The 26,994-nt window shown below is 39.2% G+C and overlaps 1 protein-coding gene across 1 annotated transcript in view; it reads left to right on the forward strand.

Moving 5' to 3' along the window:
- Positions 1–7,301: 7,301 nt before the first annotated feature.
- Positions 7,302–26,994, forward strand: part of slc2a15a (solute carrier family 2 member 15a) — a gene marked incomplete at both ends in the record, with an annotated part of 116,585 nt that continues 96,892 nt past the window's right edge. Inside the window, one exon of the mRNA XM_080036588.1 lies at positions 7,302–7,346. Within this exon, the coding sequence (XP_079892714.1) occupies positions 7,302–7,346 (45 nt within the window). The remainder of the gene's footprint in view (positions 7,347–26,994) is intronic.

The raw sequence follows: 26,994 nt of genomic DNA on the forward strand, positions 1-26,994 counted from the left end.
ACAAGCTTTAAAAATTTTAGACCAGAAGCCACAGAAATGGCACCATTGTAAAATTATTGAGAAATACAAATTGTTGACTTTTTCCAACTTTATAAAATTCTGTTCCTTGAAAGTTGTTTTTAAGTGCCTAAATGGACTGGCCCCACAAGCAATGTCTCAGATCTTTAAAAAGACTGATAACTGCCGGACAATGACAAGGAGTATAACCAAACAAAACTGTATAGTTCGAAGATGCAGGACAACATTTGGCCAATTATCTCTCTCAGTGCAAGGTACACACCTATGGAATTCTCTACCATCAGAGATTAAATCCCAAACAGAACTAAAGAGTTTTAGTGTGAAAGTTAAACAGTGGCTCAAGCAGCAGCAGAAATGTGAACATTAACGTCTCTCAAGTTATTTTAATAGAGCACTTTACTAATGTTTAATGCTAAATTGAATTATGTTTTAATCTGAAATGTATAACTACAGCTGTGTGTATTGACTCATGGTACCTATTAATTGTATTATTCACTGTATCTCTATCACTGCATTTATTGTATTTAGTATATTTGATTGTATTTTAAAGCCTGACCCAGGGACAAAGACTGCAAATTAGCTGAAGCTAGACGTCTTATATGCATCACATTTTCCCATTTTTTTGTGGCAATGTTGTATGTATTGTCCCTGTCAAATAAAATTTTATTATTATTATTATTATTATCTAAATGTAAAAACGTAACAGCTCAGAATGAGAATTTTTTTTTTTTACAAGGCATCATTTTCAGCCAAAATAAAAGAGTCTATTCTGTATAGCAATACTACTTTGACTGTGATCCACCTAATATGTTTAAATTATTGCTTTAATAGGTGGCATACGGCAGATGGGAAGGAAAACCTTCTCCAACTACCTGGAGAGAGAGTATTCAAAAATGGAACACGAGCTCAAGAAAGCATATGAGGAGCTACACTACATCTCAACTACAGCAGACATTTGGTCTATCCATAACAGGAGCTACTTAGGTGTTACAGCTCATTGGATAAACCGAACTACTTTGAAACATGAGAAAGCAGCTTTGGCTTGTAAACGGGTTAAAGGTAGTCACACTTATGATGTTGTTGCTAGTGAGATAGACCATATTCATTCTCTGTATGGATTGTCAGCAAAGGTCACAGCCACTGTTACTGACACCGGTTCAAATTTTGTAAAAGCATTTAAAATGTATCAGCCCCCTGATGATGATAGTGATGATAGTGGTGATGATGATGATAATGAGGTCACCTTCACAGATGTTAATGATGTACTTGATGCTGCCACAGAGTACGGGACAAAAGGTTTGAGAAGCTGCTTCTCATGAGGTATAACCACTGGTTTCAGCGCTAACTCTCCACAATCATTCAGATCTCTGCAAATAAGCACTCTTGCACTTGTTATAAGCACTTGTTATTTTAAATAAGTGAGCTCATTCTTTGCACTTTTTGAATAATGATCTATCAGCTCACTCTGTTAGTTGGCATAAAATGCTGTCATGAAACTTTATAACTGGCATTCTCTCTCACCTGTTTCATGGATACTGTATGTTGACCCTTGTTCAGGTTTGATTTTGAGCAGCTGGTGGTGTTATGCATCATTATCATATTTCATTGTCTCAAGTGATAGTTCTCAGGTGCTGAGTGAAGACACATTAATTTGTCCAACTTGATTCTGAATAATAATTTAGATCAGAATGTCTGTATTTGCTTTTAAGCCACTTTAATTTTTTGCAGTTTGTTTTTGAATACCAAATAAGAAAGATAGGCTTGCAGTTTATAGCCTATGGAAGACTTTATGGCCTGACTGAAATAAATAGGCATTGAAAAAATACTTTGGTGTTTGTGTCAAGGTTTGTGTTGGTGCACAACGGATCATATTGCTTGGATGATTAGATCCAGTGATATGGATGCAAATGAATTGAAACAGTTGTTTTACAGTTTTTCACAATTGCTTGAACACATTTCCTGATAGACTACCTCACTTTTTCAAAACCCTAAACACAAATTTCAAAACTCAAACACAAAATGCTAAATCCTTCACTTCTCTTGCAAAAGCACACTTTACCCTCAAAACAATGTTAACTCTTCACTAAATGGTGTTTTCATTTCAAATGACAAACACACACATCATATGACTAGACATTTCTAGCACTCATTGAACACTGGTGTGCAGAATGGAAAACACTATAGTATAAATTCAAACCACTATATGAATGCTTTATCAGTAGAATTATGCCTTTGCATGTGCATACACTTTCACCTACAGTAACCACAAATACTTTACAGTTTTTGCCAAATGCTAACACACATGTTGCAGAATAGTTTATTTTACCATTTCAAACAAACACAATGAATAGGTAGGACTGCAGTTCAAGCAATTCAGTGTGTCAGTATAAACTACTGTACTGTACAGTAAAAAACAATTACAGTAAAATTAGGGAACAATGGTAAAAAAAACAGCGTTGTAAGGAATTGGGTGGTTGGATTATGAATCCCTTTATGGATACCGCCTCCTGTTTGCGTCTGGCCACATCGCCTCATCAACATCACACTCAATGTCATCTTTTGAGAAGCAACAGGGAAAGGATCATCTGATATCCAGTCTAAATCTCCTAATTATGGAGCGACTCAGGTTGGGCTGCACTCTCTGTCCAGGCTCCCTCATTGATGGGCCATGATCTATAACATGGTCCACTATAGTGTCCCTGTTGTATGTGTCTCTGTCTGTTGCCTTCTTTGTCCTCGTCCTCCTGTCGCTCTCTCTCCTCCTCTTTCCTTGACTCTTAGGGTGTATTCACACATGGAAAGTCCGTTAGTTCACTTGCTTTGGTCCAGACCAAATAGAATTTGGATTTTTTTGTTTGGTGTGGTCCACTTTCATATTGCCCCTTTTGCAAGTGAACCAGCATTACGAAGCAAAACCACACGTGATCTAAGGTCATTCATTCATTGGACAGACATTCTGGGGTGGAGAGAAGCAGGAAGAACGAAGTAAAAACTGCGAATTTATCATTGATATAATATGGAGTTAAAAATAATAAAAATGCCTACATCTAGCCTATAAATAAAGAAGAAAAAAATCTAATTATTGTTGTTTCATATGTTTATAATATGTAGCCCTATGACAATGCCACGTTATGTGGCTTCTAGCCTACGATGTGAAACATCATTTTTACTGTATTTTTGCTGCTGGACGCGCGACTCGCGTGAAGAATAGGCTCAAACTGAAACACAGCTGATTAAGCTGTGTATCAGCTGGGTGTCAGTTCGGCGCAGTTCAGCACCAAACTGACACGGGGACAGTATTGACGGTCCCGTTGGGAAGAACAATAAAAACACACACTTCATGCAAAGCGCAGCGTGAACCTGTTGGCACTGTAGGCTACGGGAGACGCTCCTCTCCATCTGATCGCTGATCCGCACGCATCATTATCAAATGTAATATTTTCGCTCGGGGCTCCCGGTCAAACCACAACTAATCTTCCTAACAATGGCGACAACAACACTTTCCCATAATGTGAAGCTGATGGCGATTTATTAAAAAAGAAAAGAAAGAAAAGGCGCAGTGCTTCCTGCAATTGGGTCGGATCGAGTCCGGCCAAATTCACACCACAAACGAACTGCAGCAGAGTGCGTTTTGAAGCGCATCGAGACTACCTCTTCAGCTGGGTCTCGGAGCGTTTGTTTGGTCCGCCCCCGAGTGCGATTGCTGTATTCACACCTGTCTGAAAGATGCGCACCGAAGGTGGAAGTGCACCTGAGTTCGTTTCAACCGAACTAAACACAGCATGTGTGAATACACCCTTACTGTCTCAGAAAGGAGCTGAGCTCACCTGGGGTCTATTTGTAGTGCTAAGGTTTAGACTGATTGGTATTCAATTATTTATTTATTTTTTCAAGAAGTGTGTTGGAGAATTTCAAACACAGTGCAAAAGGGTTGTAGGGTTGGTGCTTTGGTTTAGGGCATAGTTACAAAAGTTAGAGGTTGTGATGCTGTGGTCATAGCAGTCACTTTTAGTGTTTACAGTATTCGGCAAAAACTGTATTTGTACCAAAATGTGCAGTCTACTGTAAATCACAGCAACCAGGAGCTCATCTCTGACCCTTCTATAGCTAACTGCACAAAAGCCTTTTGAGTTTAGAAATTTGATCGGCAGTGTGTTCTGTGTGAATACCATGAGAGAGAATTCAGGAAGAGTGTGCAAGATATAGAGAATTGTGTGTAGTGTTGTGAAAAATGTGTGTTTTCGAATGAGAATATGAGTCTAAAGCAGGAAATGTGTTTGGAGTTCAGCAGAATTGGTTAAGCAGTTGGTAAATTAGTTTCAGATTGTGCACATTGTGTCTGATGTTCCAAAAAATGTGTTTAAACAATTGTGAAAAACTGTAATCAACAGTCTGTATTACTCAGTATCAGTACAGAACTGAAATGACGGCTAGAGGGGAACTCAATCAATCAACCTTTATTTAATGGGGACATTGGAAAAACGTTGTACAGTAACTAAAAAGTTACTTTCTCAGTAACGCATTACTTTTTGGTTTAAGTAACTGAGTTACTAACTCAGTTACTTTTTTACAAAGTAACTAGTAACTGTAACTAGTTACTATTTTCAGTAACTAGCACAACACTGGTTCTGTGTGAATATCATGAGAGAGAATTCAGGAAGAGTGTGCAAGATATAGAGAATTGTGTGTAGTGTTGTGAAAAATGTGTGTTTTGGAATGAAAATATGAGTCTAAGGCAGGAAATGTGTTTGGAGTTCAGCAGAATTGGTTAAGCAGTTGGTAAATTAGTTTCAGATTGTGCACATTGTGTTTGATGTTCCAAAAATTGTGTTTAAACAATTGTGAAAAACTGTAAGTAAAAGAAAAAACCTCAGACACGAGAAGGTAATGGAGCCGTGCACTGAGCATGGACCTATAAAGAAAGCACTGAGCCTTCTCGGAGACCGGGCCGAAAACCGAAACATTTGTTTCACTACGACTCTGTTCAGCTGCCCACGGCTGCCCACTCCCTCCTCCTCCCTCGAAAACAAACTGAAAGCCGTTAAAAGCCGTTGGGCTAATAAAACGCTTTATGTGGCGTTTTGAAATGAAAAAACTTCAGTTTTAATAGTAAATGGTCTAAAGATAAGTTTGAGCCTATGATTGATATCCAGAAAATGTTTGCGGCGACACAATCTTGTTCGCCGCTTGTATTGGTGTGGACGGGGAAATCTGCCTTAGGGCTACCATGAAAATAAGCTCCCATTCACAGCTTGCAGTACAAATGGGTTGGCCACTAGTCCATGCTGGCTGCTCGGAGAAGGCAGCATCCTGGGGGCCTGGCTGGGACGGGTCCTAAAACAAAATGGAGATCATAGGAGCCCAGCCCCATTCATTCCCAATACAATTGTGTCAAACAAGAATGTATCTCCGCTAAATTTTTCTGGATATCAATCAAAGGCTCATACTTTTCTTTAGACCATGTACTAATAGAATGGAAGTTTTCTCTTTTAAAAACGCCACCGAAAGCGTTTTATAGCCGTTTTATTTTCAGTTTTAGCCGTTAGGGGTGGAGCCGCTAAATGGAGTCGTAGTGAAACAACTGTTGCTTCGGCCGGCCCGGCCTCCGATGGCAGGAGGAATCTTCGTTTATCACTATATTACTTTACAACGACGGGGTGTAATTGAAAGATTAAATATAGAGAATCATCGGGGATTAGTAATTTATACTTCCATGGTCGATAGACAATGCAACTGTGCTCGTCCCTGCTTAGTTTAATGCACGAACATATTAGAATGTTACACTGCTCGAGAATGAGTAACGTCAGTGCGCCATACCTGCTCTAAATATTTATAAACGTTTAAAAAAAAGTTTAAATAAGAACATCATTATGCGGTTACATAAAATAACATAATCAGCAAATACGATGGTTTATAGCAATTATTTAAAACGCCATGCGAGCTGCTGGTTTCAGCGTCAATAGCAACCACCACCATAGCAACCATGGCAAATGTTGCAGTGCAACATTTGTCTGCCGAGACCTGAACAAATCTTCGTGATAACTATCAAACCAAATACCCTACACATTCACCGAGCGTAGATTATGAAAGTAAAATGAACATTTCTCGCTAAAAATGTTTTCATAAACACTTTTAATGGCGTAACTATCCTAAAATATCATATTTTCCACCCAGAATAATAAGCCATGTTTTTTTTTTTTTTACAGAAAAACTTGACAGTCACGTGACATGGACGCTGGTCATTAAAAATTAACGGGGGAAAGTAATGTTGCCATTCCACAATTTCAGGGCCGTTATTGTGAAACTTCTACATTTTGCGATGTGGACCAACGTAGCTATCATACATTTCACTGTGAGACTGGGTTGGAGCCTCACAGTTACAAGATTACCTTGATTTTATTATTATTATTATTATTATTATTATTATTATTATTATTAATAAAATAACAATTATTATAGTACTATTAACTGTAGTACTAATTACATTTTTTATTAACATTTACATTTGTGTGGTCTTGTGTTCAAAATATAATGAAATGCTACTATATTATAATAATAATGATCATAGGTTAAAACAATAATTTGATTAAATGGAAAAACATATCAACCATATTTCAATATTGAAGGTGGGTCATGTGCCAGCTGAGTTAGGTCACAGTTAACAATGCAAACTATTCTGGTGTGTTTAACATTTTTTGATTTCATTTTCTTTGCATCTATGGGTTGCCATTAATTTTTTTAGTGCATAAACCTCTCCACCACTCCCCCTGTTCTTTTATTATCCCCCATTCCCCCTCTCCTGCCTCTCTCATGTTTCCTTTCTCTCCTCCTCTCCCCACTTGTTCATTCCATCTCTATCCTTGTCTCTCCTTCTCCAGCTCTTTCTTCCTTCATGCTCCTTCTCATTTCCCTTCTCCCCTTTATTTTCTCTTCTCCTCTCTTTGCTCCGCTCTTTTCTTCTATTTGTTTCCCTCTCTACTACTGACTGCTCTGTCTCCTTTAATTTCACAGTTTTTCTCCTCTCCTTCTCTTGTTTCCTCTTTGCTTTACCTCTTATTTCAAAATTCACTTAGAGTTAATTGCTTCCAGCAGGCATTTCTCTCCGTCCGTCACGCTGCACTCAGTCATGTGATAACACTGTGCTTGTTATCAGGGGCCTGTGAATGCCGCTCCATGGAGAAGAGGCCTGCTGTGTGCACAAGAACTGTCTCCACCACGTTAACCTGCAGTTACCTGGAACCTTCTGCTGTTTGCTGTTTGGGACTAGCTGACATATTTCTTAAATGGCTGAGGAGGTTCTAATTCCTTCGTCAGGAAACATCTCATCGGTAAGTTCAGACTGACTGCAGGTCAGATCCAGGGCCACAGCCGTCTGTGGAGTGATTCCATATTATTGAATACATAGAGTGGAAGCGGCTAATGGCATTTACAATGAACTTTTCAAACTTGCATCCTACTACTTGGTGAAAGTAGGCTGCACTCAATTAATCTAATGAGATATTTGAGGTAGGTGATGAACTATTATAATCATAGAATAAACCATGATAATGAAACCCTTTAAAATATATATTTTTTTTAGAAGTTGGGTGAACTTATATTCAGAAGGAAGTGAATAATATAGTTGGACAGTATAATTTAAGAAAAGCCCTTTAAAACACCTCAAATTATTCTTCAGACTACATTAAAGTTGGAAAGTTGTGAAGGTGTCATACAAAGTCACTGGTCCGTGTATTCTGTCATATTTGAAGACTTTGGTATCTTACACAACGCAATCAATATTTGAACAATTAATATGATGAATACAATAATATAACATATGGACAATAATGTAAAATATATCACCGTATGATTTTAGATCATACAACCAACATACGTTGTTTTGGCCTTATAATAATGCTATAACCATGGTTATCCAGCAGCATCCTCAACAATAACGTATATAAAATGTATGTAACATGTCAACGTATTATTTTAGATCATAGATCACAGGCAACACCTTTGCGTGTGTGTTTGTTTGTCTGTACGGTTTGAAAGAGTATGAGTGCATTAGTGCAATATTAGTCACAATGTAAAACCTAAAATTGTTGCATCAGATTCCATCGAAAATGTTAAGTTTATAAGTGATACTACTCATTATTTTTTGAAGGTTTCTGTTCCAATACTTCTGCTCGCCTAAAAATGTGGTGTTCCTTTACAAAAAATGCTATCTTCTAAGTTGTGTATCGGATCCAGATGTTAATACCTGGAAATGAAAGCTGAAATGTTGATCTATTGTCTCATATTCATCATTTGGTGTCAAACCCAAATGTTTCCAGTCTACAGCAAAAATAAAGGAATTGGCCTCACTGTTCCAATACTATTGGAGGGGACTGTAGTTCATGTTCAAAAGGGATAGGAAGAAGTTAAGAAAATCTTTTCTGGTCCTACCCCCTTATTTTTTTTTATAGTTGTTCACAAGAAATAATAAATGTTTAAGAGATAATAAATGTTTAACTTGTGTTTTTAAGTGGTAGAAACTTTAATGATTAATGACTAATTATTTATTAAATTAATTAATAAGTGCAGGCCGTCTGGCCCGGCATTCGGGCCATTGTTTAGCTTGGTCAATCAGTGTACGCGCTCTGCAATGTGAGATTGCATTTTGGTCAATCAATGAACGCCTGTTCTAGTTTGACATTTTCAAATGTGTTATGAAAACAGTTTTTAATGTTCTGATGTAGAAGACTAACTCTGAGTTCACTTCATTTTCCCAAAATGTTTAATGTTTCCTCGTTTTCTGGCCTTTTCTCATTATTTCTTCTTCCCCCTCTTTTCCCGTTCTTCTCCTTTCTTCCCCCCTTGACAGACTATTGTTCCCAAGCCTTCTTCTTAGTCAGGCTGGAAACCCCCCCTTCACAGCCCAATTTATAGGGTGAAAAATAAGGTGGAGTAGGGAAGGATAGGCTATGTTTCAATCTTGTTTTGCAATAAATTATTAGGATTGTTTACACACCAACTAATGTTTGTTTGAAAATGTCATCAACCTTAAATGACTGAATTTATTAAGTAGTTGGGCTTTTTAATACCATCGAACCTGGATCTCCAGCATGCCACAGGCCGTATTTTCCCATTCATTCTCTTTGGTAGCCCTTATCACTATGGATGTAATCTATTTTTGGCCACATGTGGGATTTTGCCATTGATTTTGGGGAGCGCTGTTTCCCCCCTTTGGTAATGGAAAAGAGACGTTGTGGTTTGATTTACAAATGGAAGAGCATATTTGTCATGTTATATTTTATCATGTTATATTTGTTCTAAAAACTCGAACATAACAAACACATTCATGAAGTACTAAGTAAACACTTCATAGTTGTGTATGCCAGAGCTGTTTTATACTAAGTTGGCTTTGCACTAAACATACAGCACCGTACACTAAGAAAAAGAAAATGAGGAAAATGTCTAGCTTGAATATGACTTCATTGATTGATTAGTAAAACTGTTGTTACATGTTGCTGAGTATTGACTGATCATTTGTTTCAGAGATAATTTCTGTTTTGTATATTGATGCATGATGTCCTGTCTATATACCAGGGCTATTCAATTAGTTTTGAATGGGGGCCGGTTGGTGGAAATGATCCAAAATGAGGGGCCAGAAAAAAATGCCTAAAATTGATGAGCATCACATCAATAGCTACATATACTGTAAAACACTACAACGACATAGAAGTGCATATATTGTCTTTTTTTTATCAAATAGAGTTCACCAGCTTATCAAAAATAATCCCTATTTGATCAACATAGGCTGCCTGTTGTTTAAGTGTTTCTTTCAAAGGTTTTTTTATTCAACAAAAGATTTGCGAAGCAATTACAGTACAAGTTTGTACCCCTTTTATCTTCCCCCGGACACACCCCGCCCATATCCCACCCCCACACCCAACTACAAACAATCCTGCATCAAAAAATCAGCACAAAAAACAATACACAATGTTAAAAATGACATAAACGAAATACACGCTACAAGAAACAAAAATAAACAATCAATATGAAAAAAACATAAAGAAATAAAATTTAATCAAATAAAAGAGGGGAGGAGGTAGCTACTCTTCTATTGTTGTTGTTGGTTTTTTAAAATAATTTAGGAAGGGGCGCCAAATTCTGTCAAATTTATTCTCGGATCCCTGTAACGTATTTTCTCTAAATTCATACATGTCATAATGTCTCTAATCCAATGTGAGTGGGAAGGAGGAGCAGGATCTTTCCACTTGAGTAAGATAACCCTACGAGCAAGTAATGAGGTGAAGGCCAGTACCTTCAGCTTCACTTTAGACAAGCCCGGATTTGGAGCAATGCCAAAAATTGCAGTGAAAGGGTTCGGCTCAATTTGATGCTGAGGTACTTCAGAAATTGTTTGAAAAACTGATGTCCAGAACTCAGTCAAGGTGGGACACAACCAGTACATGTGAAAGAGTGATGCCGGTGCGCTCTTACAGCTATCACAGGTCGGGTCTACATCGGGGAACATACGAGCTAATTTAGTTTTAGATATGTGGATACGATGTACTACTTTAAATTGCACAAGAGCATGTCGGGCGCACATGGAGGTAGAGTGTATCCGATCCAGGACTGAATCCCACATGTGATCTGTGAAGGCAGAACCTAGGTCCTGCTCCCACAGGGTTCTTATAGCTGCTAAAGAGGGGCTATGCAACTTCGAAATAAGGTTGAAAAACACAGAAATTGAGCCTTTTAATGTGGGGTTTACAGAAAGAAACAAATCGACATGATTGGCTGGCGGTTTATAAGGGAATTGGGGAATTGACTTCTGCGTAAAATGCCTGATTTGCAGAAATCGGAAAAAATTAGTCTTTTCGATACCAAAATGTTTTGTCAATTGAGAAAAACTAGCAAATAGATCATTAATAAATAAATCACCGATGCATTTTAAGCCTTTTTTATGCCAGATCTTGAATGCACCATCCACCGTCGAGGGAGTAAACAAATGATTAGCTGCAATTGGGCTGAAAAGTGAAAAATTCTGCATTCCAAAATTCTTCCTAAATTGGGTCCAAATTCGAAGGGAGTGCTTAATCACGGGACTACTGTTGGGAATAGCCGAAGAGAGTGGAAGTGCGGCGCTTAAGAGGGCAGATAGAGACAATGGGCTAATAGCGCTGGACTCCATTGTTACCCAGACTGGGGCTGAGTCGTCAAGGTGAAAATGCACCCAATACACTAAAGAACGGATATTAGCAGCCCAGTAATAGTATTGGAAATTAGGGAGGGCCATTCCACCTGTTTGTTTGGGTCTTTGAAGAAAAGCTTTCCGTAACCGAGGGTGTTTACCATTCCAAATATAATTTATCATTAAAGAGTCAAGGGCCTGAAAAAAGGATTTGGGGAGAAAAATGGGGAGACATTGGAATAGATATAGGAACTTTGGGAGTAATGTCATTTTAATTTAATTTATTCTACCTATAAGAGAGAAAGCCAAAGGAGACCACTTCGATAATAATTGCTTCGCCTGATCCAATAATTTGAGGAAGTTCGATTAAAATAGGTTTTTAAAATTTCTGGTAAAACATACCCCAAGGTAACTCAGATGATCTGTCACCACTTTGAGTGGGAGAGCTGTATAATCAAGTTTAAGAGGTTGTTTAAGTGTTTAACAATCTTAACAGTTCAGGAAAACACAATAGGTTAACTCTTCAACAGCTTATCAAAATACATAGAAATAAATGTACTCTAAGTGCAACAGCTTATCAAAATACAGGTAGGCCTAGGTTTACTAAGAGTGCAACAGCTTATCAAAAAACATAGAAATAAATGTAGGCTACTCTAAGTGCAACACCTTACAGTGTTTCCCCCCCAAAATATGTTTGTCAAGGGGTCACTGTCCAGGGTCATGGGAGGTGCGGCGAACATTTTGGCTGTATTTCGCTCAAAGGTGCCAATGCACAGTACAGAAATAAACAACTGCTTATTTGAATACTAATGATTATGCCGGTATTCCCTTCACCAGATTAAACACCCCTAAATTAATATTAAGGCGTGTTTATGTAAATATAGCCCGCCATGTCTATTTGTTCCTTGAATAAACCTGTTCCACTATAAAGTTTATGTGTTCATCGACCCCTACACTTTTATATGGCAAAAAAAGACCAAAAGCCGATTTACACAATTCCCAAAAGGTTTTACTTTTCACCCAAAAACCTTCACACCATATATTACCTTAAAGGCTCTGGTTTTAAAGCATGTTACCCTTTGACCCCTGCCTATCTCCAGATCTCCCCCTGTGTTGATCCCCTAATGACCCTTAAAGGCCTACTTCACCGGTTTGAATATGAAGGTGTATTGAATTCTGAGATCCTATGTAGTATAAATGTGCGAAAAAAATTGAAATCGGTTCATCCTAGCCTGAGAAAAGGCCTTCTCGTGACATCACAGAAAGAGAAATATAGGGTTAAAAAAAAAAAACTTACTTTGTAAATATTACTGTGATGTCTTTTACTGTGACATCACAGTAATATTTACAAGTACGTTTTTTTTAACCCTATATTTCTCTTTCTGTGATGTCACGAGAAGGAGAAATATAGGGTTAAAAAAACACTCTTTCTGCCTTTTCTCAGGCTAGGATGAACCGATTTTAATTTTTTTTGCACATTTATACTACATAGGATCTCAGAATTCAATTCACCTTCATATTCAAACCGGTGAAGTAGGCCTTTAAGGTGCGAACACACTAGGCACTTTACACGCGTACAGACGCGTATGAAATCCGCCCCTTTTCCATAGGGAACCATTGGTTTACGCGCGTACATGGCGCGTAAATGCGTCACTCGCGCTAAAGCAACATTTTCATTCGCGCTAAAGCAACATGTTTACGCGCGTATATATTACGTGCGTATATATTACGCGCGTATAGCTACGCGAGGAGTTCAAAAAATTGAACTTTTGTTGCTCCTACGCGAGACGATTAGCCGCGTTGGCCAATCAGCGTTGAGCTTGACCCGCGACGTCACATACATTGGCAGGGTCGGAGAACAGTGTACTGTACACAAAGGCTGATGAGAGACACCGAGGAGAAAACTGTATTGCGGGCGGCCGGTGCTGTATGAAGCCGCTCGGGGTTAGAACACGTGGGGAAAGTAAACCAGGAGAATGGACTTCCTGGTTAATTCAGTGCATATGTGCGGCTGTGCTTTAGCCGATAAGCATTAGTTAACTCACCCTGTTGTGTGCGGGCGGCTAGCGCCTCATATTATGAACCCAAACATGACGACTGTCCGCGGGACTTTCACGACAAGTAGAGCGAAGCACCGGTGTTGATCTACGCCAGCCACGGTCCCTTGTCACAGCCAGGTAGGGTAATTTTGGCTACTTGCCTTTATGTTGTGCCGCCGTGCACCGATGCTGCTGTAACTGTGTTTGTTATGTAGCTGCCGTGAATATGCAATGCTGTTTTAATGCTAGGCTATTTGTGCTGTTCAGTTTGTCTTTTGGCACAGTTGTTGGCCGTGTTGTTGTTGTTTTTGTGCGGACATGCACGCTGTTGTGTCGGGTCTGATCAGCCATGGTTGTTAAGGGAAATACAATATCGGGAGGGAGTCTAGGCACGTTACGCGCGTATAACCATTTTTGACACAAAATGATCAAGCAACATTTTAGCTGCGTTACGCACGTAAATCTTACGCGTGTAAAATGCCTAGTGTGTTCGCACCTTTACAATTGTCACTTCTAATTTTATCCTAGGTTAAGTCCAGATTTCAGACCTTTATCCTTGATAAGTTTTTAGAAAGGAGGAGATTAGATAATAGGTTTTTAATTATTCTGGTGGATGAATACCTCACATTTACCCCTGGCTTCAAAAGACTACCGTTAAGTCCTCACTAAGTTCATACACCTGGATGAGCTAGGCCAATAGATAAATGCAATTCCCTCCTAATTCAAGGAGTGTGTTTATGGGATGTGTATTCTTTGTTATCAGTAGTGTAGCCGTAGTGTAGATTTGAATTGCTTACCTCAGAGCCGCCGCGATCTCTTTAAAGAAAAACCCTAATTAGGTCCTTGTTCCCAACTCTAAACTAAAAACTTAGGCCAAAGATTTATTACGTTTTCAAGAAATTTTATTCAACCAATATAAAAAGATTATACGTTCACAATATAGAAAGAAAAGATAAAATAAAATGAAAGGAAGGAAAATAAGTACCTACACTCCCATTAATGTGGTTAATATATGTAGAGAAGTATAAGACTTAACTTATTTGTTTTATGTATTTTGTTCACATTGAATTTAGTTCATGAGTTCTCCAATTTTCAAAGCTTGTCCACTGTTTACACAACTTTACACAGAGCTTTCAACAATGTCATATATATTTGAATATCTTCAAATGCTATGACAAGGTTGATTTTGCAACGCAACAATCAGGAAAAGTTGGTGTTCACAGTCTATTTTGTTGATTCACAAGAGATCAGGAGTATTCTCATCTTCAGGTTTTTCAAAGCTCCACTGTCTACACAACTTTACACAGTCTGGGTGTTGGCCGAGCTTTCAACAATGTCATATATATTTGAATATCTTCAAATGCTATGACAAGGTTGATTTTGCAACGCAACAATCAGGAAAAGTTGGTTCAACAGTTTATTTGGTTGATCCACAGAGATCCTATTTGGAGTGCTATCAAGTATAAAAGTTTGTCCACGGTCTACACAACTTTACACAGTCTGGGTGTTGGTCGAGCTTTCAACAATGTCATATATATTTGAATATCTTCAAATGCTATGACAATGTTGATTTTGCAACGCAACAGTCAGGAAAAGTTGGTTCAACAGTTTTAAAACCTCAACTCGATGCTATTTTACAACCTGGTTCATCAATTAGTTCCTATCAATAACCCAAATGGTCCCTTACCAAACCTCTCAGAAAAAAGAAGAATTGGTTCAGAGCTTCTTCCCCTTCTTGAAAAGAAAAAATAACTGCTCTCAATTTTTCTAAGTATTTTGCACTCAAAAAGATTCAGTGTTTCTTTCGAGTTTTTCTTCTAAGTCTTTCGTCCATGCTAAAAGAACAAAAAAGTGGAACAGTCAACTTCCCCAAAAACCAGCAGCAGCCTGCTCAAAACCCTGGCCTTAAATAGTCTGAAGACAGAGAGAGAGGGTGTGTGTGTATTAGGAGGAGAGAGGGTGGGGGTAAAGATGAGGGTGTGTGTGTCCAGCTCAAGGACCCACTGCCCCCCTTGTGGGTGGTAGGATGGCCTAGAGGAAAAGGTGGCCGACCAGTAACCATGAGGTCGCTGGTTCGATCCCCGGCACCGGACAGGAGGGTGTTAGTTGTAAAACTAGCAGAGGCTGGTATTGCGTCTACGGTGCCCACCATCTCTACCATTGTGTCCTTGAGCAAGACACTTAACCCCAAAAACTGCTCCAGGGGCGCTGTACTGCGGCTGACCCTGCGCTCTGACCCCCTCCGAAGTGTGGTAACTTGAGAGGGGATATGCGAAAAGCCTTGAGTACAACTGACAAATAAAGATAACTTAACTTGTCTCTCTCACCCCTGACCTGTCCCAGGACAAGCCCAGGCATGCCTTTTCAGAGAGGCCTTATGAATTCACAATTATGTATATATTTCAGGATAAAAACTTGAATACAACACTTTTAGTGATTCTACCTTAATATTAAAGGTCACTTGTTACCTTGCCTGTCTTATTAAAAATATCATACTTTTCCCTACGAAAACAAGAAATATACATTTCACATTCTCCTACACTGTAAACCCGAACAGTACTGCTAACTCATAACATTTAGGGTACAGAAATCAAAACCAGCCACTAAGTCAGGTGAAAATAAAACCATTAAGTTCTCTTTACTACTGAGGTCATTTTAATTTTGTATTCATCAAAGTTTATGAGTGAAGGATTATCTCTAGTTTATAACTTTTGAGTGTACAGGGGGACGCAACGTCTGACGTCATTGACGTCACGACGCTCAGGCTCCGTCTTTTAATTTTCTTGAGAATTCAAGATGGCTACCCGTTCGCGAGAGAGAAAGCACTGCATGTAAACGAGCAAAACTAGCGATTACTTAGCTATTTTTACACAGACTAGTTTGTTTTTTGACTATCCTTGTCTTGTATACACTTTATACGTTTATTTCTTTTTTTGGAAAAGCCTATCATTTTGTCGACGCCTTTTTGCATTTTGGCGCGTTGACGTTAGCTAAGAGTAACGTTAGCTAAGAGCTAACGTCACGTACACGCAATGCCAGCAGCCGACGCCGATTCAAGGGTAATTTTTCAAAGTGTGGTGCTGATGCTTCTGATGGTACAGTCTATTCTTCTGCTAAGCGCTCTTATCTGGTGAGTAAAAACCTCATACATTTTCTGTAATCTTGTCGGGTGCAGTGGCAATATGGCTAGTGTTAATTAGCTGGCTAATGCAGACACATAACGTTGTGCTGTTTGCTGTATTCTCAGAAGAAGGCCGAGCTCTGCCTTACTAAACACGAGGTAATAACGTATTAGAATACATAGTATATTTTTTTATTAGATTTTAGTTATGACAATTAATTATTTAAAGTATTCATGTCGAGGAAGAATATAGCTTAGTTACACTGGCAGTGGCAGGTAAGTGTAAGTGTACTCAACTTGGGGGGCATTTTCAATAATTCAGATAAATGGGAATAGCCATGTCATTAAAGAATGGAAAAAACTATGGAATTAATTATGATTAAGGCTACATTGACAATGCAACCTTCTTGCTTAAAAGCGAAATATGTCCTTCATGTTTTTATAACTTCCACATTTAGACGACAGTGGTTTAGGTTTGAACATGGCTTTGAATATTCTTCAGATGCACACGGATCCGCTAAATGGACATACGTGGTTGTAGTACGTATGCCAGGCCAGTAGTTTGGTGACTTAACTAGTCCTTCCGGTGCAATCCCTCTGCGCCGCACGTGGTGCAGTGGAGACCAGGCCCCCAGGATTGTGCCTTTTCCGAGCAGCCAGCATGGACAGGTGGCCACGCCTGGTATAACACGCATTAGACTGTCTGGGACGGGTCCGTAAATCAAAATGGCGATCACATGAGCTCAGCCCCATTCATTCCCAATACAATTTCGTCAAACAAGAATGTATCTCCGCTAAATTTTTATGGATATCAATCAAAGGCTCATGCTTTTCTTTAGACCATGTACTAATAAGATGAAAGTTTTCGCTTTTCAAAACGCCACCGAAAGCGTTTTATAGCCGTTTTATTTTCAGTTTTAGCCGTTAGGCGTGTAGCCGCTAAAAGGAGCCGTAGTGAAACAACCGTTGCTTCGGCCGGCCCGGCCTCCGATGGCGGAAGGAATCTTCGTGTATCACTAAATTACTTTACAACGACGGGGTGTAATTTAAAGATTACATACAGAGAATCATCGGGGATTAGTAACTTATACTTCCATGGTCGATAAACAATGCAACTGTGCCCGTCCCGCTTAGCTTAATGCACGGACATATTATAACGTTACACTGCTCGAGAATGAAACGTACCCTGCGCGTCATGCTTTAGGGGTGTGCCAGGCTCACATGAAAGCAGTATGGCAGCTTCCTTGTTGCTTCTCTGCGCCAATGAGCAGCTTCATAGGAATGAATGGGCGCCATGTTTCAATACGGTGTCCATTTCTTTATATGTCCATGGTGGAGACACCGTGCAGCACATCTAAAGTTTGTTGGGACAGCGTAAACTAAGCACAGATAATGACACAAAGCCTGGTTCTCTCTAATCAGCAGAAAGATATAATGAGGCAACGTATGAAACTAAGAATACAAGTATCCTAAATTATATGTGAGGAGAACTTGAATAAATACCACTAATTATTTTACATCTATAATATTTCAGACATTTGATTTGTTTTAACATCCAATGTAGATTTTTAAAAGTTAAAAATAAATGTGATGCTGCTTAAAGATATAATTAGCTTGACTTAAACTGTACTGTATAATTGTGTGAACATTTACAAGTACTTCATATTTCACTTGAATTTACATCTGTTATTATTGCTCTTTCTTTGTAGGCTCAAGTGGAAGGTGAATGCTGCTGTCCTTCCTTGAGCTTAAAGACATTGGTAAGTAAAGGAATTGCGTTGTACAAACTGGCCGCCTTGATATAACACTGTGTAATGCAATTCAATTAAACACAAAGAACATCAGTTGAATCTACTCCTCCTTAAAGCAGTTTGAACTTTATATTATGACCAATTGATATATTGTAGATAGGGGTGTAACCGTTTAGTAAATCGTAACCATTTAAGAAAAATCAATACATTATTTTAGTATGTTCTGGAGACACACATTCATTAATTCACAAATAACACAAACTATTTTGGGATGGTGTATGTGTGTGTGTGTGTGTGTGTGAGAGAGAGAGCCAGGGAGCCTAATAAACTGCCAACTAAGTGTATATTTGAGGTTGAATTTAAAACGTGTCCCTTATTTTACAAACTAATCAAAAGTGTATTTTCAAATATTATGTGCATGTAGGACTACAGAGTGCTGCTCCAGACACTGCAGCATTTTCAAGATCAGTCATCAAAAAGCTGCTATTTTTTCGGTGAGTCGGACAAATCTTAAATAAATAAACACATTTCATGATGTCAATCTTGTTGGACTGGAATAATAGCAATTAATTCATATAATTTGTAAAATCTGTTACCGCAGGATTAACCTGAGTATACAGCGACTGCCGTTCGAACATCAATCCAAGGTATGCTTTCAATAAGCATATTTCTACTTCAGGAGTAGTGTGCTTTAGTTTTTCGAATGATTAAGTATTAACTGTGTAGAGTTTTCACTACAGACTAAAACAATTGTTTTGTGAAATTACAGGGTGATTCAATGGAGTGGAAGTGCAAGTTGTGTTCAGTATCTGCAGACACCCGGGCAAAGTTATTTAGGCACTATCGTTTGCAGCATGGCCATTTTTCAAGAGTCTGCCCTCTGCCATGTCTGTATGGCGACTGCATTTGTACTTTTCAGTCATTTAATGCAATGAAAGCTCATTTGTCACGGGTTCATAATGACACACCCAGAATAGCTGCACCTGGAGGAGCATACACAGGTCATGCCCTTTTTACATGTCCCTTGTGTAACTTTAAGCATCCCTTTTCTGAGGAAACACTATTTGGTCATTTGAGGAGTCATTTAAGAAGCCATGAAATGGTACCATGCCCATTCAAGAACTGCAATTACAGCACCAATGTGTATTCTTCATTTAATGCACACAAAAGTAGAAAACATGTAGGTAGTTCAGACTTTGATGATAATGTTATATTAGAAGAAAATGACAGTGTCCCAGTCACAACTACTGCTGAATGTGTTGGTGACGCCCCTGCTCAGTGTGAGAGCACAGACACATTTGATCTTTCTGAGGATGAGAGTCAATGTGACACTGACAGTTTAAGAGCACAGTTGCAGCATAACTTGGCATCGTTATTCCTAAAGATGCAAACTATTCTTCACGTATCTGACATGGCATCTCAGGAAATAGTGGAACATTTAACTCAGATATTTACCTTGTCCCAACCTCTTCTCAAAAAATCCATTCTAGAAGTCTTGGAAAGTCACGATATCTCTGCTAGCGAAACTACTCTTGATGAGGTAGTGAGTGCTGTTATGGATAGTAACATTCTTGTTAGTGCCACAGCTAGAGGTAAGGAGTTATCTTCAACCAAAAGAAGGAAAACCTATGTTGAGAAAAATTACCCGGTGGTACCACCTGTAGAGTATGTACTAGAGCCGGGGCACACAGCAGTGCATGTTCCCATTCTTGAAATGATCCAAAACATTTTCAGACAAACTGACATTTTGGAAAAAATTCAGGAAACAAAGACAGCTCAAAATGATCATTATGAGAGCCACCAAGATGGCTTATACTATAAAGGGAATGACTTATTATCTTCTTCAGATGAGCTAAAGCTACCACTCCTTTTGTACATCGATGATCTTGAAATTGCAAATCCACTTGGCACATCACGGAAAATCCACAAACTCTGTTCAGTGTACTGGATACTTGCTGATTTACCCAGTAAATACAGATCAGCCTTGCATGTGATTCAGCTAGCAGCATTGTGTAAAGTAACAGACGTTCAGAAGTTTGGTTACGAAAGAGCCCTTGGTCCTCTTTTACGAGACATCCAAACCCTTGAACGAGATGGTGTATTTATTGAGTCCATTGGTAAGGCAGTTCGGGGAACAGTCATGTGTGTGGTGTCTGATAATCTTGCAGCCCATGCATTAGCAGGCTTTACAAAGTGTTTCAGAGCTGAATACTTTTGCAGATTCTGCACAGCTACTCAAGACAAACTTCAGTCTTGTGATGTTGGGGGTAGAGAATTTAGTCTGAGGACTAAAGCCAGCCATGACAGTGATGTGCATGCTGTAATGCATGGGGATTTTCAGAGTCAGTTTGGTGTACAGGGAGACTGTACTTTGAGCCAGCTAGAGTATTTCCATACAGTCACTGGTTTCCCACCTGATGTCCTCCATGATCTCTTTGAGGGCATCGTGCCTGTAGAGTTGGCCTTGTGTATTGGAGAAATGATCCGTTGCAAATATTTCACCCTTGAGTATTTAAACAGGAAAATAGCATCATTTCCATACCAGCGCACAGATAAGGTAGACAGACCCCAGCCTATTCCAAAGACCTTCAAAGTAAAGAGAACTATTGGCGGCAATGGCCATGAAAATGCTACTTTAATAAGACTCCTCCCTTTGATTATTGGTAATATAGTTCCTGAAGGAGATGTGGCATGGACTGTACTGATGGATTTGAAAGATGTAGTTGAGATAGTGCTTTCTCCCACATTTACAGAAGAATCCCTCCAGTACTTGCAGACAAAAATACAAGACCATAGACGCATGCTGCAGGAGACTTTTCCCGATTTCAAACTCCGACCTAAACATCACTACATCGAACATTACCCCGACCTCATACGCTGCTTTGGGCCTCTTGTCCACTTGTGGACGATAAGATTTGAGGGCAAACACCGCTTTTTCAAGCGTGTTGTACATGACACACAGAACTTTAAGAATGTGTTAAAAACACTGGCAAACAGGCATCAGCACATGGTTGCATACTATCTTAGTTCCCCATCATTCTTTAAACCTCATCAGCAGACATCAAATGTTTCTTCTGTGATGGTATCGGTGCTTCCTGATGTTGCAAGGGCATACATTGAACAAATAACGGACAGCAACATGATTTACAGCACATCAAATATCAACATTGATGGGACTAATTATGATAAGGAAATGTTTGTGTCTGTGGGGCAGGAGGGAGGACTGCCACAGTTTAACAAAATTGAACAGATTCTCCTTGTTAACCACCATGTTGTCTTTCTTTGCCAAGAACACAAGTCATACTACATCGAACACTTGCGTTCCTATGAACTTTCGGCAGGGAATTTGGCTGTTAACACTGTATCAGAGCTTAATGACAAATCACCTCTCTGTGCATACAACATAGAAGGAAGACTGCTCTTAACACCTAAAAGGTTCATATTACTAGACTGAAAAGTAGTTCTTCCTGTGCCTGGAAAAAAAAGCAGTCTAGTTCAGCCCAAATTTTAAACATTGTTGAGTGTATGGTTTGGTGATATAGTACTACTAGTTTTTCCAAAATAGTGCAATCAAACTAACTTCTTTTACTCGTTTGTGTGTGTACATCAGGGCTGTGAGAAATCAACACAGAAGATGGCTACTCCCCAGAGATTTGTGCTACGTGTATATGTTGCAACAGATGTTGCCATGAAACTTACTCTAACGGAGCGACCAACCTCTGTAGAAGAGCTTATGGACGTAATGAAAGAGAGGTTCAGGCCAAGACTGGATGGTGACTTTACCTTGCAATATGAGGATCCTGACTTCGGCGGTCAACTTACTGTTCTTGCGGATATTCAGGAGTTGCCTGAGAAGGGCACATTGAGAATACTGAGATCTGAAAGTGATGCCACCTCAACCACAAGTTCCGATACAGACATACTCCCACATGTACCTTTAACACATCGTCAGAAGAACTGGCCTGATTGTTTCCCTCTGCCTACTTTTTCATATGAAGTGCAGCATGTACTCGAAGAAGGAAATGGTGTTTTTGAGAGATCCGGAAAGACTGTGAATTTGACAAGGTGCCAAAAGCACAACATCCTGGAAAGCATGGCCGAAACCATGCACAGCTTCAAACCATATCCAAATGACAGTGAAGTGGGTAAGGCTGCTGAAGCTCTGATTAAAGCTCACCCGTGTCTCACAGAGTATGGCAGCAAAAGTGGATGGTATGGATGGAAGGTCTGCTTGAAGTTCAAGATGGGGAACTACCGCACCAAGCTTGCCAGAGCTGGGTGCGCGGAGGTGTCAGTTAACGCAGGCAGGAGGAGCGTAAACAACCCGGACAGAGAACATCCCCATTCAAACATAAGGAGAGCCAGGCGGGCTGAAGTAAACTTCCTACCCAACTTTCCAAGAGGAGAGAACGAGGCCACTCTGGAACAACTGAAACTTCAAATCCAACAAGAGGTTGAAAAGACCGAGATAAATCAGACATTGGTAGACCAGCTAATGCACACAACCTTTGCCCTTCGTCGGCAAGATATTGTTCAGGGTGATACATCTGTGCGGGACTTTTTGGAGAGCTGGCCAGCTCTGCGCATGAAGTCACAGGTAAAAACTATTCCTCTTTTTTTCCGCATAATAATTGTTGCCATCCCCCACCACCCTTTATCCATTTACACAGGCAAAGTGTCATTGTCACTACAAATATTTTAAACTTTCTCATATAGCTTTATAGCTTAAAACTAGTGATTGATTCCTCACATTTGCTGTTTAAACCCAAGTTAAAAGCGCTTCATTAATGTTTCCATGTTTGTGTGTATTTGTATGTCTGCAGGTGTTTGCCGAGTTCCATCGCATCACAAATGTGAACCTGCAAAACCAATTCTACTGCGAGCTGGATCGGTACACACCAAAATTGATCGCCTTGTACAGGCAGAAGGCCTCACGGTCTGGCAAGACGGCAGAGACTCTGCGGCGGACCCTAGGGATTTATGATCTCCAGGTGAGTTAAGATTAACTTGGCCATGGGGACAACATAAACCACATTTGAGTTTGTAATTGTGTTGTAATGTCTAGGTTGATACTGCTATCTAATTACTATTGCAATTTGTGATTTTTACTAATTGTTTTCTCACCTGTTCAAATGTTCCCATACATTACTACTTTAAAATGCCATTTACAAGCTCTATAATTTAAAATGTTTACTTAGGCTGCACTGAACAAATAATACAAAACAAAGACCTTCACTTTTTTTCTATAGTGTATTTTGAGGGCGTTCACTAGTAGCACAAGCACATGATGGACAGATGTTTCTAATTAGATGTTAAATGAACATCTGCAAGTAAACCCATTTTCTGTCACTGAGTATATATAGATTTGAGGAATCTTGGCTTTATGTGCTGGTAAACTATTTGTATTATTATTTTTTGATTGCCAATCCAGGAACAACATGATGTCCACATGAGACGAACCCTGGCCCTCCATGCACTCCCAGTGTACTTGCGCGAGGATGACAGTGAGTTCTTCAAGACTTGCAATGTAAGTACTCACACAAGCATTAACAGAAATGTGGAGTCACATTAGGAAGGGATTATAGAGCCCATATTAAAGTAGGCAGTCATTATAACCACTAGTAACTTTCAACATGTAACGAGACAGACTTAGAACATAGAAACGTCTGTGTGTGTGTGTGTGTGTCTGTCTGTCTGTCTGTCTGACCTTGCTGCTGGAACTGTCCTTTTTATAATTGGATTGTTTGTGTTTTTCAGGGGGAAGATGAGCCAGATATTGCCGACACCCCGCTGGCTCTCCTCACTGTGGGCACTACTGATCACCACATCTTCAGCCCCAACAGCATTTGTGTTGTAGTAGAAGATGACGTTGTTGTGAGTGATCTTCCAAGGATGACTGATGCATTTGTACTGTTGTTTGGGTTGATCTATGCATTGCATTTAGACTATCCAAAGAAGCTGATTCACACATTCACCTTCATTCAGAAGGTACTGATGTGTCTCGATGACAACAAACCACTGAAACCGTGCCTACTGACTTTGAAAAATGACTTGCTGAGAGAGTAAGCCAAGCATTAACATCCACATGTCTCTCTGAAGCATGTGAAGCATCCAGGTTCATGTTAAAATAGATGGATCCATTTAGCAAATGCTCAGTTGTATTGTTTGTATTGTTCCATTGACTACCTCAGCTCACAATTTGCACTGTTAGAGATTGCTTTTTTAATCTTGATTTACTTTTGATTATTTTAGGAGAATTTTGAAAGCACTTTATTTTATATACAGTGGGGTGCAAATGTATTCAGCCCCCCTGAGTCAATACTTTGTAGAACCAACTATGGCTGCAATTACAGCTGCAAGTCTTTTGGGGTATGTCTCTACCAGCTTTGCACATCTAGAGACTGACATGTTTGCCCATTCTTCTTTGCAAAATAGCTCAAGCTTCAGATTCAGCGTCAGATTGGATGCAGAGCGTCCGACTCTGGAACAACTTGCATCCAATCTGACGCTGAATCTGAAGCTTGAGCTATTCTGCAAAGAAGAATGGGCAAACATGTCAGTCTCTAGATGTGCAAAGCTGGTAGAGACATACCCCAAAAGACTTGCAGCTGTAATTGCAGCGATAAGTGGTTCTACAAAGTATTGACTCAGGGGGGCTGAATACATTTGCACCCCACAACACTACTGATCACGACATCTTCAGCCCAAACAGCATTTGTGTTGTAGTAGAAGATGACGTTGTTGTGAGTGATCTTCCAAGGATGACTGATGCATTTGTACTGTTGTTTGGGTTGATCTATGCATTGCATTTAGACTATCCAAAGAAGCTTATTCACACATTCACCTTCATTCAGAAGGTACTGATGTGTCTCGATGACAACAAACCACTGAAACCGTGCCTACTGACTTTGAAAAATTACTTGCTGAGAGAGTAAGCCAAGCATTAACATCCACATGTCTCTCTGAAGCATGTAGCATCCAGGTTCATGTTAAAATAGATGGATAAGCTTCTTTGGATAGTCTAAATGCAATGCATAGATCAACCGTGCCTACTGACATTGAAAAATGACTTGCTGAGAGAGTAAGCCAAGCATTAACATCCATGCGCTGCATGTGAAGCATCCAGGTTCATGTTCAAATATATGGATCCATTTAGCAAATGCTCAGTTTTATTGTTCCAATGAGTACCTCAGCTCACAATTTGCACTGTTTGAGATCACTTTTTTTAAACAATCCCAGTGGGGGATCTTGATTTTGATTATTTTTGGAGAATTTTAGTATGTATTTTTATTTGCACCTTTAAAAGCTCTTTATTTTATTTACAATTTGTTTTTGTTTTTTGCTTATAAAGGGCTAACTTACAAATACAGTGCAAGTATTTCAGAAAGTTTGTCCAATTGTAAGGACATTAATGTTTATCTCTAAATAAAACAAAACTTGAATTGTAACAATGGAGTTGTTTTGATTTTTTGGTAAGTATTTTATTTACTTATATGTTACTTAAAATAAATATTACCGCTACTCAAACATTTTTGGGTAATCAGTTACGACAAACATTTTAAGTAGTTGTACTTAAAATAGTAAGTTGACTAATTGTAATTCTGTTGAGTGGATTTCCATTGGTGTTTGAGTTTAGCACACTTTTATCTTTTGAGTTGATTTCTCCAAAGATTATAAGTTGTTCTCAATAACTTTTTTGAGTTCATCATGACTATAATTAAATCAATTTAATTAAGTTTGCATTAATTAAACATATTAGAAATATAAATAAAGTATTTAAGTTATGTGGAATTTAAATTATTATGTTTATAAATAAATACACTAAGTTCAGCGTAAGTATTTTATTTACTTAATATGTTACTTAAAATAAATATTACCACTACTCAAACATTTTTGGGTAATCAGTTACGACAAACATTTTGAGTACTCTGAACTTGTTCGGTTTTACAGTGTAAGAACAAGATATTTACAATGAAAAATTGCAATATTCTTGCCTATCTCAACAATACAAAAAAACTACAGACACTGACTTTACAGTTGTGCAAATTTGTTTGCTATGTGAAGGTACAAATTTTGTGCAAACATGCAAAGTTCTACTGGTGCAATATTATGCAGACACACTAAATACAAATAATGGACTTACACTGCGGTACAATCGCGCCCGCAAAGCTGCATACACAGTATGACACATGTGCACATTTATTTACTGCAGATCGCGGCCTTTCGCGCAGTTATGACCATGCAAAAGCACACATCACACGTGCTAGTACATTAATTGTGCACCACAATTATTTATTTATTTTTTTGGGGGGGTCGGTCGGTAGTCAAGGCGGGGGCCAGTAAATATTCAATAGCCCTGAGGGGTATACTACAAAGCAAACTCAACAGAGCCCGGCTCTCTTTTTTTGATCTGGTTAAACATAACACATACCCTCGCTCAGAGCTAACCGGTATCACGAAGGCAGTTATCAACCTCTTATGTTGAACGAGGGTTTCAGCTTCAGGCTCTGTGCGCGTCCCCATAAGAGGGGGCGTTTGGCCGTCATTTGACTCTGCTTCCGCACAGACTGGGGCCTATTTCAGGTAGCTGGTTTTACATACTCTGAGTTTAATCCTGCGCTCTGAGTTGGTAAACTCAGAGCGCAGGGTTGATGAGTAACGCTGGGTTTTCGGTTTCAGAACAGTGGATCAGCGTTGGGTTTATCAACTCTGAGCGTGTTCACTCTAGGTGGAGCATGTGCGTAAAAGCCATCGTCAATGGATCGCTGATAACATGATTCACCATGGAAACAGAAGAAACAAATGCTTGATCCTCCCACTTCTCCACTTCTCAAAAAAGAAAAAAAGAAATCTCCGCTCCTCCCACTGAGTTAGAAATATTAACGAATGAGTTTATGGTAGCCT

Source organism: Ammodytes marinus, assembly GCF_949987685.1.
Source record: "Ammodytes marinus genome assembly, chromosome: 11".
NCBI lineage: Eukaryota > Metazoa > Chordata > Actinopteri > Uranoscopiformes > Ammodytidae > Ammodytes > Ammodytes marinus.